This window comes from Staurois parvus, unplaced genomic scaffold, assembly GCF_062004578.1.
Source record: "Staurois parvus isolate SC_StPar_1 unplaced genomic scaffold, SC_StPar_1.0 ptg002728l, whole genome shotgun sequence".
In the NCBI taxonomy this organism is placed as follows: Eukaryota; Metazoa; Chordata; class Amphibia; order Anura; family Ranidae; genus Staurois; species Staurois parvus.
In genome coordinates, this window is record NW_028320524.1 from 73766 (window position 1) to 88118 (window position 14353).

A 14353-nucleotide genomic window follows, 5' to 3' on the forward strand; every position below is an offset into this window, starting at 1 on the left:
ACCATGGTGACTCTCCACACAATCATCTCCTTGTTTGAGGCATGCCGGACCACGGCGGGCGGGGCTCTATATACGTCACTTCCTGGGTTTACTTTACATGCCGCACGTCATATAACTTTCCGTCTCCTTGACAACCAGGCCGGTTACTTAACAAACCAGAGAGACGAGGCGGGGCTAGCCGAGCCGGCCGCTCTATCCTCGCTTCTCCCGCAGACTTTCACACGTCTCTATGGTGGGCGGTCCGCGCGGCATGCCGGGAACGGGGAGGAGCTCAGAGTGTCCAGGGGAAGATGGCGGCGGTCCTATTCTCCTTGAGATGGAGCGGATCCGTACTGAGGACAGCGGGCACCGTACAGGTCAGAGCCGGGGAGGGGTCAGAGCCGGGGAGGGGACCTGTCATTAACACCCCATAATCCTCTGTATGACCCCCTTATCCATGAGAGACCCCGGGGGAGGGGAGCTGTGACCCCCCCATCTGTGATTGATCCTGGGGGAGGGGAGCTGTGACCCCCCCATCTGTGATTGATCCTGGGGGAGGGGAGCTGTGACCCCCCCCATCTGTGATTGATCCTGGGGGAGGGGAGCTGTGACCCCCCCATCTGTGATTGATCCTGGGGGAGGGGAGCTGTGACCCCCCCATCTGTGATTGATCCTGGGGGAGGGGAGCTGTGACCCCCCCCCATCTGTGATTGATCCTGGGGGAGGGGAGCTGTGACCCCCCCATCTGTGATTGATCCTGGGGGAGGGGAGCTGTGACCCCCCCCATCTGTGATTGATCCTGGGGGGAGGGGAGCTCTGCATGTGACCCCCCCATCTGTGATTGATCCTGGGGGGAGGGGAGCTGTGACCCCCCCATCTGTGATTGATCCTGGGGGGAGGGGAGCTCTGCATGTGACCCCCCCCATTTGTGATTGATCCTGGGGGGAGGGGAGCTCTGCATGTGACCCCCCCCATCTGTGATTTATCCTGGGGGGAGGGGAGCTGTGACCCCCCCATCTGTGATTGATCCTGGGGGGAGGGGAGCTCTGCATGTGACCCCCCCATCTGTGATTGATCCTGGGGGGAGGGGTGCTCTGCATGTGACCCCCCCATCTGTGATTGATCCTGGGGGGAGGGGTGCTCTGCATGTGACCCCCCCCATCTGTGATTGATCCAGGGGAGAGGGGTGCTCTGCATGTGACCCCCCCCATCTGTGATTGATCCTGGGGGGAGGGGAGCTGTGACCCCCCCATCTGTGATTGATCCTGGGGGGCTCTGCATGTGACCCCCCCCATCTGTGATTGATCCTGGGGGGAGGGGGGCTCTGCATGTGACCCCCCCCCATCTGTGATTGATCCTGGGGGGAGGGGGGCTCTGCATGTGACCCCCCCCCATCTGTGATTGATCCTGGGGGAAGTGGTGCTCTGCATGTGACCCCCCCATCTGTGATTGATCCTGGGGGGAGGGGAGCTCTGCATGTGACCCCCCCATCTGTGATTGATCCTGGGGGGAGTGGTGCTCTGCATGTGACCCCCCCATCTGTGATTGATCCTGGGGGGAGGGGTGCTCTGCATGTGACCCCCCCATCTGTGATTGATCCAGGGGAGAGGGGTGCTCTGCATGTGACCCCCCCCATCTGTGATTGATCCTGGGGGGAGGGGAGCTGTGACCCCCCCATCTGTGATTGATCCTGGGGGGCTCTGCATGTGACCCCCCCATCTGTGATTGATCCTGGGGGGAGGGGAGCTCTGCATGTGACCCCCCCATCTGTGATTGATCCTGGGGGGAGGGGAGCTCTGCATGTGACCCCCCCCATCTGTGATTGATCCTGGGGGGAGTGGTGCTCTGCATGTGACCCCCCCCATCTGTGATTGATCCTGGGGGGAGTGGTGCTCTGCATGTGACCCCCCCCACCCATCTGTGATTGATCCTGGGGAGAGGGGTGCTCTGCATGTGACCCCCCCATCTGTGATTGATCCTGGGGGGAGGGGAGCTCTGCATGTGACCCCCCCCCATCTGTGATTGATCCTGGGGGGAGTGGTGCTCTGCATGTGACCCCCCCCCACCCATTTGTGATTGATCCTGGGGGGAGGGGTGCTCTGCATGTGACCCCCCCATCTGTGATTGATCCTGGGGGGAGGGGAGCTCTGCATGTGACCCCCCCCATCTGTGATTGATCCTGGGGGGAGTGGTGCTCTGCATGTGACCCCCCCACCCATCTGTGATTGATCCTGGGGAGAGGGGTGCTCTGCATGTGACCCCCCCATCTGTGATTGATCCTGGGGGGAGGGGAGCTCTGCATGTGACCCCCCCCATCTGTGATTGATCCTGGGGGGAGTGGTGCTCTGCATGTGACCCCCCCCCATCTGTGATTGATCCTGGGGAAAGGGGTGCTCTGCATGTGACCCCCCCCACCCATCTGTGATTGATCCTGGGGGGAGTGGTGCTCTGCATGTGACCCCCCCATCTGTGATTGATCCTGGGGGGAGTGGTGCTCTGCATGTGACCCCCCCCCATCTGTGATTGATCCTGGGGGGAGTGGTGCTCTGCATGTGACCCCCCCATCTGTGATTGATCCTGGGGGGAGGGGAGCTCTGCATGTGACCCCCCCATCTGTGCTTGATCCTGGGGAGAGGGGTGCTCTGCATGTGACCCCCCCCCCCATCTGTGCTTGATCCTGGGGGGAGGGGTGCTCTGCATGTGACCCCCCCCATCTGTGATTGATCCTGGGAGGAGGGGTGCTCTTCATGTGACCCCCCCATCTGTGATTGATCCTGGGGGGAGGGGGGCTCTGCGTTTGACCCCCCCCATCTGTGATTGATCCTGGGGGGAGGGGGGCTCTGCGTGTGACCCCCCCATCTGTGATTGATCCTGGGGGGAGGGGGGCTCTGCGTTTGACCCCCCCATCTGTGATTGATCCTGGGGGGAGGGGGGCTCTGCGTGTGACCCCCCCCATCTGTGATTGATCCTGGGGGGAGGGGGGCTCTGCGTGTGACCCCCCCCATCTGTGATTGATCCTGGGGGGAGGGGGGCTCTGCGTGTGACCCCCCCCCCATCTGTGATTGATCCTGGGGGTAGGGGGGCTCTGCGTGTGACCCCCCCCCATCTGTGATTGTTCCTGGGGGGAGGGGGGCTCTGCGTGTGACCCCCCCATCTGTGATTGATCCTGGGGGGAGGATTGAAGATCTTCCCCGGGAGGGGGGGGGCACTCTGAGGATCTCTCTCCGGGGGAGGGGTCACTGGGCTTCACCACCACTTCTACAATGGGGTATCGCGTTGTATTTGTGTTTTCGGAGGACCGATTGACCGGAAATCATACAATCTGCGACAGATATTTTCACACTGGTCCTAATTTTGGATGAAAGCCGCGTCCTAACGATCGCTCCGGAAGCGGTATTTTGCGTGCGATTTTCTGATCGCGTGTACTAGGCCTGAGTGGACACTCCGTGGTGTTCGTCTATCAGAGTCTAGACTCTGATCTGGTGTGCTGGCTCCGCCCCCTCTGCTGGTGACCACGGGACAAAAGTCACAGGATGATAATTCACGGAATACTCTCATTGTGGGGGAGGGGTTTGCTGAGTGATTATTGAACATTTGCAGAATGACGCCGATATCAGGGATCCTGCGGGGGGGGGGGGGGAGTAGGGTTCGTGAACGCAGTGCTGATCACATCCATGTGGGGGGAGGGGGGTTCATGAACGCTGATCACATCCATGAGGGGGGGGTCCATGAACGCAACATTGTACACAGAATGCCGCCAAGTTTGTGCCGCACCGGGAGAGCAAATCGCAGACCTGACCCAACAGATATGTTCCGGTTCTTTGTAGCGGTTCTTATCTTTTTTTTTTTTCTTCCCACATTCGCCCGCGGGCCAAGCTATCCAGAAGTGACAGTTGCCGGGTCGGGACAGACTGTGACGGGTCCGGGTCGGGGCAGGCCGTGACAGGTCCGGGTCGGGACAGACTGTGACGGGTCCGAGTCGGGGCAGACCCTGACGGGTCCGGGTCGGGGCAGGCCGTGACGGGTCCGGGTCGGGGCAGGCCGTGACGGGTCCGAGTCGGGGCAGGCCGTGACGGGTCCGGGTCGGGGCAGGCCGTGACGGGTCCGGGTCGGGGCAGGCCGTGACGGGTCCGGGTCGGGGCAGGCCGTGACGGGTCGGGGCAGGCCGTGACGGGTCCGGGTCGGGGCAGGCCGTGACGGGTCCGGGTCGGGGCAGGCTGTGACGGGTCGGGGCAGTCCGGGTCGGGGCAGGCCGTGACGGGTCCGAGTCAGGGCAGGCCGTGACGGGTCCGGGTCGGGACAGACCGTGACGGGTCTGAGTCGGGACAGACCGTGACGGGTCCGAGTCGGGACAGACCGTGACGGGTCCGGGTCGGGGCAGGCCGTGACGGGTCCGGGTCGGGGCAGGCCGTGACGGGTCCGGGTCGGGGCAGGCCGTGACGGGTCCGGGTCGGGGCAGGCCGTGACGGGTCGGGGCAGGCCGTGACATGTCCGGGTCGGGGCAGGCCGTGACGGGTCGGGGCAGTCCGGGTCGGGGCAGGCCGTGACGGGTCCGGGTCGGGGCAGGCCGTGACGGGTCCGGGTCGGGGCAGGCCGTGACGGGTCCGGGTCGGGGCAGGCCGTGACGGGTCCGGGTCGGGGCAGGCCGTGACGGGTCCGGGTCGGGGCAGGCCGTGACGGGTCCGGGTCGGGGCAGTCCGGGTCCGGGTCGGGGCAGTCCGGGTCCGGGTCGGGGCAGTCAGGGTCGGGGCAGGCCGTGACGGGTCCGGGTCGGGGCAGGCCGTGACGGGTCCGGGTCGGGGCAGGCCGTGACGGGTCGGGGCAGGCCGTGACGGGTCTGGGTCGGGGCAGTCCGGGTCGGGGCAGGCCGTGACGGGTCCGGGTCGGGGCAGGCCGTGACGGGTCAGGACAGACTGTGCCGGGTTGCAGGCCTCCGCTTTCATGGAAAAGCCTTGCTGCGATTTTTCGGCGACTCTGGCACTTTCTATTGGTTGTCTGGATCGAAGTTGTCACCACAGTTCAGCCTGGAGATGCCGCCGTGACCCCGTGTGCTGGTTGTGCCGTATTTCAAGGGAATAGGGGAATAGGGGATCGAAGTGACATTTTGGGATAAAGCGACTATTTCTGTTCATGTTTTCAGGTGACCCGATGTGCTCAGACAGCCGCAGCGCCCGCAGCAGCAGCAGCAGCATCGGCCCGCATTAAGAAATTCGCAATCTACAGATGGGATCCCGACAAGCCAGGAGACAAACCGCGGATGCAGACCTACGAGGTGGACCTGAATGTGTAGGTGTCGCCCATCACAGGGCTTTCCTAACCCGAATGTGAACTGTTGTACATACATCAGCCATAACATTAGGACCACCTACCTCATCTTGGGTAGGTCCTCCTCTTGCCCTGACCAGGCATGGACTCCAGTAGATCTGTGAAAGTGCACTGTGCTCTCCGGCACCACACCCTCAGCAGATCCTTGAAGTCCTGTAAGTTGGGAGGCGGAGCCTCCATGGATCGGACTTGTGTGGGTTTTTTTTTTTTTTATCACAAAAGTGTATTTTTCCCCCAAAAATTTTGTTTGAAAATTTCTGCACAAATACCACGCGACATAAAAAAATGCAAAAATCACCAATTTATTCTCTAAGGCCTCTGTTTTAAATAAATATATATAATGTTGGGGGGTTCTAAGACATTCTTTAGCAAAAAATACTGATTTTAGCCGCCTCCCGCACGCCATACAAGGTAATGACGGGCGCAAGGCGGCTCTCTCGTTCTGGGAGGAGTCATATGACGTCCTCCCATTCTAAACGCGCATGTGCGGCTCCGGGGGGCGCGCGGCGATCGGTGGTGCGCTTTGTCCCTCGGAAACAGCGGATCACCGATCAACGGAAAGAGCCGAAGATGTCGGCTTGGTCATGTGAACAGCTGTGTCCAATCACATCGATGGCATGTAAATAGGGAAATGCCGGTTATCGGCATTTCTCTCCTCACAAGCTGTCACGCTGACAGGAGTGGAGATCCGGGAATCGGCATTCCTCGGAGGGGACATGTGCCCTGATGATCAGTGTGGCCCCAGCAGTGCCACCTGTCAGTGTCCATCTGAGCTGCCTTTCAGTGCCACCTATCAATGCCAGTCAGTGCCACCTGTCAGTGCCCATCTGAGCTGCCTTTCAGTGCCACCTATCAATGCCAGTCAGTGCCACCTGTCAGTGCCCATCTGAGCTGCCTTTCAGTGCTGCCAGTCAGTGGCCATCAGTGCCACCCATCAGTGCTGCCAGTCAGTGGCCATCAGTGCCACCTACCAGTGCCTCCTCATCAGTGCCCATCAGTGATGCCTGTCAATGGCCATCAGTGCCACCTACCAGTGCCTCCTCATCAGTGCCACCTATCAGTGCCCATCACTGCAGCCTCATTAGCGCACATCAGTGAAGGAGAAAAATCACTTATTTACAAAATTTTATATCAAAAACTAAGAAAAAACTTTTTTCAAAATTTTCAGTGGTTTTTGGTTTGTTTAGCAAAAAATACAAAACCCCGAGGTGATTAAATACCACCAAAAGAAAGCTCTATCTGTCTCAAAAAAATGATAAAAATTTCATATGGGTACAGTGTTGCATGACCGCGCAATTGTCATTCAAAGTGTGATAGAGCTGAAAGCTGAAAATTGGCCTGGGCAGGAAGGGGTAGAAGCGCCCGGTAGGCAGGAAGGGGGTAGAAGTGCCCGGTAGGCAGGAAGGGGTAGAAGTGCCCGGTAGGCAGGAAGGGGGTAGAAGTGCCCTGTAGGCAGGAAGGGGGTAGAAGTGCCCTGTAGGCAGGGAGGGGGTAGAAGTGTCCTGTAGGCAGGAAGGGGGTAGAAGTGTCCGGTAGGCAGGAAGGGGGTAGAAGTGCCCGGGGGGCAGGAAGGGGGTAGAAGTGTCCTGTAGGCAGAAGGGGGTAGAAGTGTCCGGTAGGCAGGAAGGGGGTAGAAGTGCCCAGTTGGCAGGGAGGGGGTAGAAGCGCCTGGCGGGCAGGGAGGGGGTAGAAGCGCCTGGCGGGCAGGAAGGGGGAAGAAGTGCCCAGTTTGGCAGGAAGGGGTAGAAGCGCCTGGCGGGCAGGGAGGGGGTAGAAGCGCCCGGCGGGCAGGGAGGGGGTAGAAGCGCCCGGCGGCAGGAAGGGGGTAGAAGTGCCCAGTTGGCAGGGGGGGGGTAGAAGCGCCCGGCGGGCAGGAAGGGGGTAGAAGTGCCCAGTTGGCAGGGGGGGGGGGTAGAAGCGCCTGGGTGGGCAGGAAGGGGGTAGAAGTGCCCAGTTGGCAGGGGGGGGGGGGGGTAGAAGCGCCCGGCGGGCAGGAAGGGGGTAGAAGCGCCCGGCGGGCAGGGAGGGGGTAGAAGCGCCCGGCGGGCAGGGAGGGGGTAGAAGTGCCCAGTTGGCAGGGAGGGGGTAGAAGCGCCTGGCGGGCAGGAAGGGGGTAGAAGTGCCCAGTTGGCAGGGGGGGGGTAGAAGCGCCTGGCGGGCAGGGAGGGGGTAGAAGTGCCCAGTTGGCAGGGAGGGGGTAGAAGCGCCTGGCGGGCAGGGAGGGGGTAGAAGTGCCCAGTTGGCAGGGAGGGGGTAGAAGCACCTGGCGGGCAGGAAGGGGGTAGAAGTGCCTAGTTGGCGGGGGGGGGGGGGGGGTAGAAGCGCCTGGCGGGCAGGGAGGGGGTAGAAGTGCCCAGTTGGCAGGGAGGGGGTAGAAGCACCTGGCGGGCAGGAAGGGGGTAGAAGTGCCTAGTTGGCGGGGGGGGGGGTAGAAGCGCCTGGCGGGCAGGGAGGGGGTAGAAGTGCCCAGTTGGCGGGGGGGGGGGTAGAAGCGCCTGGCGGGCAGGGAGAGGGTAGAAGCGCCCGGCGGGCAGGGAGGGGGTAGAAGCGCCTGGCGGGCAGGAAGGGGGTAGAAGTGCCCAGTTGGCAGGGGGGGGGGTAGAAGCGCCTGGCGGGCAGGGAGGGGGTAGAAGCGCCTGGCGGGCAGGAAGGGGGTAGAAGTGCCCAGTTGGCGGGGGCGGGGGGGGGGGGGGTAGAAGCGCCTGGCGGGCAGGGAGGGGGTAGAAGTGCCCAGTTGGCGGGGGGGGGGTAGAAGCGCCTGGCGGGCAGGGAGGGGGTAGAAGCGCCCGGCGGGCAGGGAGGGGGTAGAAGCGCCCGGTAGGCGAGGGGTTAAAATGTAAACAAACCGTGTCATAAGTGGCGTGGGGCTGACATGAGTTCGGTAACTTCCTGTTCTGAGTCTGATGGTGTCCCTCGCTCCTCCCAGGTGTGGCCCTATGGTCCTGGATGCCCTTATCAAGATCAAGAATGAGATGGACCCCACGTTGACCTTCCGCCGTTCCTGCAGAGAAGGTAAGTGTTCCGCAACGTGACGCAACATCTCACGTTGGCATTTTTTTTTTTTTAACGTCAGTCCAACTGACCACTGCCATCTTGTCACCCCCGTTCCAGGTATCTGCGGTTCCTGCGCCATGAATATTAATGGAGGCAACACTCTGGCCTGTACTATAAAGATTGACACCAACCTGAGCAAAGTCACCAAAATCTACCCCCTCCCCCACATGTACGTGGTGAAGGACCTGGTGCCTGTAAGTGATACCACTGGGAGGGGTGGCAACACTTCCTCTGCTTCCGCCAATGACTTCCTCAACATCACAGGTGTCCAACACAAGGCCCGCGGCCCTCCAGGACATTTCATGTGGCCCTTGCACCTCTCCTGCTGGTACCCCCTTGTCTCCGCCCCCACCTTGTCTCAGCAGTAGAGATGAGAATAGGACTTCTCTGCCAAATCCGGCACCTCTCAGTGCAGCTGCAGCACCCCCTCATCCCTGCCTCCCCTGGTCTCAGCATTCAGCAGACTCCACTCCTCCTCTGGTGGTCCTCCTCCAGACCCGGCACTTTTTGCTTTCCAGCTCTGCCCCCAAAAGGGGGTGCACAGTGATGTTAGGGAGGGTGTGGGATTCTTGACATCTGATATAATGGGGGAGGGGTGAGGTGCTCCGGAAATCTAGTTTTACAGATACAACCGGCCCTTTGAGAGCCACCACAATGCTGATACGGCCTGCCATGAGTTTGACACCCGCGCCCTACATGGTACAGTCTTCTGTGTAGATGGTGGCCCTCATCTTCTCCTTTTCTGTTCCTTCACCATCAGACCTCAGATCAGCCCCAATTCCTTCACCATCAGACCTCAGATCAGCCCCAATTCCTTCACCATCAGACCTCAGATCAACCCCAATTCCTTCACCATCAGACCTCAGATCACCCCAATTCCTTCACCATCAGACCTCAGATCAGCCCCAATTCCTTCACCATCAGACCTCAGATCAGCCCCAATTCCTTCACCATCAGACCTCAGATCAACCCCAATTCCTTCACCATCAGACCTCAGATCACCCCAATTCCTTCACCATCAGACCTCAGATCAGCCCCAATTCCTTCACCATCAGACCTCAGATCACCCCAATTCCTTCACCATCAGACCTCAGATCACCCCAATTCCTTCACCATCAGACCTCAGATCACCCCAATTCCTTCACCATCAGACCTCAGATCACCCCAATTCCTTCACCATCAGACCTCAGATCACCCCAATTCCTGCCCCTTCCCACACCTCAGATCAGCCCCAATTCCTTCACCATCAGACCTCAGATCAGCCCCAATTCCTTCACCATCAGACCTCAGATCAGCCCCAATTCCTTCACCATCAGACCTCAGATTAGCCCCAATTTTTTCACCATCAGACCTCAGATCAGCCCCAATTCTTTCACCATCAGACCTCAGATCAGCCCCAATTCCTTCACCATCAGACCTCAGATCAGCCCCAATTCCTTCACCATCAGACCTCAGATCACCCCAATTCTTGCCCCTTCCCACGCCTCAGATCAGCCCCAATTCCTTCACCATCAGACCTCAGATCACCCCAATTCCTTCACCATCAGACCTCAGATCAGCCCCAATTCCTTCACCATCAGACCTCAGATCACCCCAATTCTTTCACCACCAGACCTCAGATCACCCCAATTCCTTCACCATCAAACCTCAGATCAGCCCCAATTCCTTCACCACCAGACCTCAGATCACCCCAATTCCTTCACCATCAAACCTCAGATCAGCCCCAATTCCTTCACCACCAGACCTCAGATCATCCCCAATTCCTGCCCCTTCCCACGCCTCAGATCACCCCAATTCCTTCACCATCAGACCTCAGATTACCCCAATTCCTACCCCTTCCCACGTCTTAGATCAGCCCCCAATTCTTCACCATCTGATACGGCCCGCCATGAGTTTGACACCCGCACCCTACATGGTACAGTCTCCTGTGTAGATGGTGACCCTCATCTTCTTTTCTGTTCTTCAGGATCTCAGCAACTTCTACGCTCAGTATAAGTCCATTGAGCCGTATCTGAAGAAGAAGGACGAGAGCCAGCAGGGGAAGGAGCAATACTACCAGTCCATGGAGGACCGCGACAAACTGGTGAGTTCAGTGACACCTCCGCTGCACTACAGACGACGGAGTCACCCGGACCGGATACTTCCCTGCCCCATTGCTGCACAAAGAACAAATTATATTGGCTGGTTATATTGTAGAGGATACAATCGGCCCCAAGTTTACATAGATCTTCTGTTCTGAACGAGGACGTTTGTCATGAAGTGATTAAAGTTTTTGTTTTTTGGATGGAATTGGTGAGGGGTTAGAATGGGGTCAGCGACCTGTTCCACATAGTGGCCATTTACGAGCATCAGATCACCTCCATTCCTTCACCATCAGACCTCAGATCAGCCCCAATTCCTTCACCATCAGACCTCAGATCACCCCCAATTCCTTCACCATCCGACCTCAGATCAGCCCCAATTCCTTCACTGTCAGACCTCAGATCACCCCAATTCCTGCCCCTTCCCACCCCTCAGATCACCCCAATCTCATCAGACCTCAGATCACCCCAATTCCTTCACCATCAGACCTCAGATCACCCCCAATTCCTTCACCATCCGACCTCAGATCAGCCCCAATTCCTTCACTGTCAAACCTCAGATCACCCCAATTCCTGCCCCTTCCCACCCCTCAGATCACCCCAATCTCATCAGACCTCAGTTCACCCCAATTCCTTCACCATCAGACCTCAGATCACCCCAATTCCTTCACCATCAGACCTCAGATCACCCCCAATTCCTTCACCATCCGACCTCAGATCAGCCCCAATTCCTTCACTGTCAGACCTCAGATCACCCCAATTCCTGCCCCTTCCCACCCCTCAGATCACCCCAATCTCATCAGACCTCAGATCACCCCAATTCCTTCACCATCAGACCTCAGATCACCCCCAATTCCTTCACCATCCGACCTCAGATCAGCCCCAATTCCTTCACTGTCAAACCTCAGATCACCCCAATTCCTGCCCCTTCCCACCCCTCAGATCACCCCAATCTCATCAGACCTCAGTTCACCCCAATTCCTTCACCATCAGACCTCAGATCACCCCAATTCCTTCACCATCAGACCTCAGATCACCCCCAATTCCTTCACCATCCGACCTCAGATCAGCCCCAATTCCTTCACTGTCAGACCTCAGATCACCCCAATTCCTGCCCCTTCCCACCCCTCAGATCACCCCAATCTCATCAGACCTCAGATCACCCCAATTCCTTCACCATCAGACCTCAGATCACCCCAATTCCTTCACCATCAGACCTCAGATCACCCCAATTCCTTCACCATCAGACCTCAGATCACCCCAATTCCTTCACCATCAGACCTCAGATCACCCCAATTTCTTCATCATCAGACCTCAGATCACCCCAATTCCTGCCCCTTCCCACCCTCAGATCACCCCAATTCCATCACCATCAGACATCAGATCACCGCAATTCCATCACCATCACCCTTCAGATCACCCCAATTCCTGCACCATCAAACCTCAGATCACACCAATTCCATCACCATCAGACCTCAGATCACCCCAATTCCTGCCCCTTCACAGATCACCCCAATTCCTGCCCCTTGGCGCCTCAGGTCACCCCTCGGTGAGGACAAGGATAGGTGGGCCGGCCTCTTCACCCAATGCTGACCCCCGAACCTCTAGAAGGGCCTCTGAAATGCTATGGAGGTGGGTGGGCCGTTGGTGCAGGAGGGCAGGCCAGGCTTTATAATTGATAACCAATATGGCAGAACCCTTTTATTTGTAAAGAACAGAACCCCCACCCAGAGAATCCTCCAGCAGGCCAGTCTGAGCCCCACACATGCCACGTGACCTAAAACCATATTGTGGCTGACCCTGACACCCGTGCCGTAGTTTGCCTGTCTCTGGGGGTGGAGCATCTGTCAGGTTACATTGCGGGCCAGTCAAGGTGCAGAAATTGGGATGACCTGTGAAGGGGCAGGAATTGGGGTGATCTGAGATGGGAAGGGGCAGGAATTGGGATGATCTCAGATGGGAAGGGGCAGGAATTGGGGTGATCTGAGGGGTGAAGGGGCAGGAATTGGGGTGATCTGAGGGGTGAAGGGGCAGGAATTGGGGTGATCTGAGGGGTGAAGGGGCAGGAATTGGGGCTGATCTGAGCTGTGAAGGGGCAGGAATTGGGGCTGATCTGAGGTGTGAAGGGGCAGGAATTGGGGCTGATCTGAGGTGTGAAGGGGCAGGAATTGGAGCTGATCTGAGGTGTGAAGGGGCAGGAATTGGGGTTATCTGAGGGGTGAAGGGGCAGAAATTGGGGTGATCTGAGGGGTGAAGGGGCAGAAATTGGGGTGATCTGAGGGGTGAAGAGGCAGGAATTGGGGTGATCTGAGGTGGGAAGGGGCAGGAAATGGGGTGATCTGAGGTGGGAAGGGGCAGGAAATGGGGTGATCTGAGGGGTGAACGGGCAGGAATTGGGGCTGATCTGAGGGGTGAAGGGGCAGGAAATGGGGTGATCTGAGGGGTGAACGGGCAGGAATTGGGGCTGATCTGAGGGGTGAAGGGGCAGGAATTGGGGTGATCTGAGGGGTGAAGGGGTAGGAAATGGGGTGATCTGAGGGGTGAAGGGGCAGGAATTGGGGCTGATCTGAGGGGTGAAGGGACAGGAATTGGGGTGATCTGAGGGGTGAAGGGGCAGGAAATGGGGTGATCTGAGGGGTGAAGGGGCAGGAATTGGGCAGATCTGAGGGGTGAAGGGGCAGGAATTGGGCTGATCTGAGGGGTGAAGGGGCAGGAATTGGGCTGATCTGAGGGGTGAAGGGGCAGGAATTGGGCTGATCTGAGGGGTGAAGGGGCAGGAATTGGGGTGATCTGAGGGGTGAAGGGGCAGGAAATGGGGTGATCTGAGGGGTGAAGGGGCAGGAATTGGGCAGATCTGAGGGGTGAAGGGGCAGGAATTGGGCTGATCTGAGGGGTGAAGGGGCAGGAATTGGGGTGATCTGGGGGCTGCAGGAATGTCTGTGAGAATCCTCCTCGTTATTTGTCCCAGTGTCCTCTGACCATGAAGAATATCCAACATTTTGAGGAATATTTCCGTTGTCTGATCTGTCAATGTGTGTCTCTCTTTAGGACGGATTGTATGAGTGCATCCTGTGTGCGTGCTGCAGCACCAGCTGTCCCAGCTACTGGTGGAATGCGGACAAGTACCTCGGGCCGGCCGTCCTCATGCAGGTAATGATGACATGGCTGCTCTCTCCTGGGGTAACCCCTATAACACAGGAAAATCGCGGGATGATATCGGGGTGCCGGTGCTTCATTCCTATTTAGTACAATGATGGCCCTTGTCCTTAACCACCTCCCATCCGGCCCATGTATATAAACGGCCAGACGGTGGCAGTGCAGGGTCGGGTGGCTGTTTATAAATGGCCTCCCCGCTTCCTGCTTGTGCGCGCTTCCTGGGAGCGCGCAGCACCGCGATCCGGTGCCGGCTGTGTCCTCCGAACACAGTGGAACAGCGATGTCGTACGGGACCTCTCTGCAAGGTCCCGATCATGTGATCCCTGATTGGCCAATCAGTGATCACATGAATAGTAGTAAGCAAGATGTCATTTCTGACATCATTGCTTACTACGTGTGAAATCTGTGAATGATCACAGAGGTCACATGGTACAGGGCCATTCACAACAGCCTTGTATCATGTGACAAGCTGTGACCAATCACAGCTCACACAGTAGTTCTCAATGGCTGCAGGAATGCACTCCTTGGAAGTGCACGGCACCAAAATGTTTGGAATTTTTTATTTATATAGCAAAAAAACTAAAATTCCCAGCGGTGCATAAATACCATCAAAATAAAGTTTTATCTGTCTCAAAAAAAAATGCTAATAAATTCATATGGGTACAGAGTTGCATGATTGCGCAATTGTCATTCAAAGTGTGATACCGCTGAAAGCTGAAAATTGGCCTGGGCAGGAAGGGAGGGAAAGTGTCGGGACT

General features: G+C 58.1%; 1 protein-coding gene across 1 annotated transcript; it reads left to right on the plus strand.

Annotated features, from left to right (window-relative positions):
* Positions 1-200: 200 nt before the first annotated feature.
* Positions 201-13700, plus strand: LOC149429382 (succinate dehydrogenase [ubiquinone] iron-sulfur subunit, mitochondrial-like). Its single transcript, XM_089666478.1, has 6 exons — positions 201-356; positions 5120-5265; positions 8231-8316; positions 8416-8552; positions 10325-10441; positions 13488-13700. Exons 1-6 carry the CDS (start codon positions 291-293, stop codon positions 13683-13685), a joined length of 750 nt encoding a protein of 249 aa, XP_089522604.1. The 5' UTR covers positions 201-290; the 3' UTR covers positions 13686-13700.
* The last annotated feature ends 653 nt before the right edge of the window (positions 13701-14353 follow it).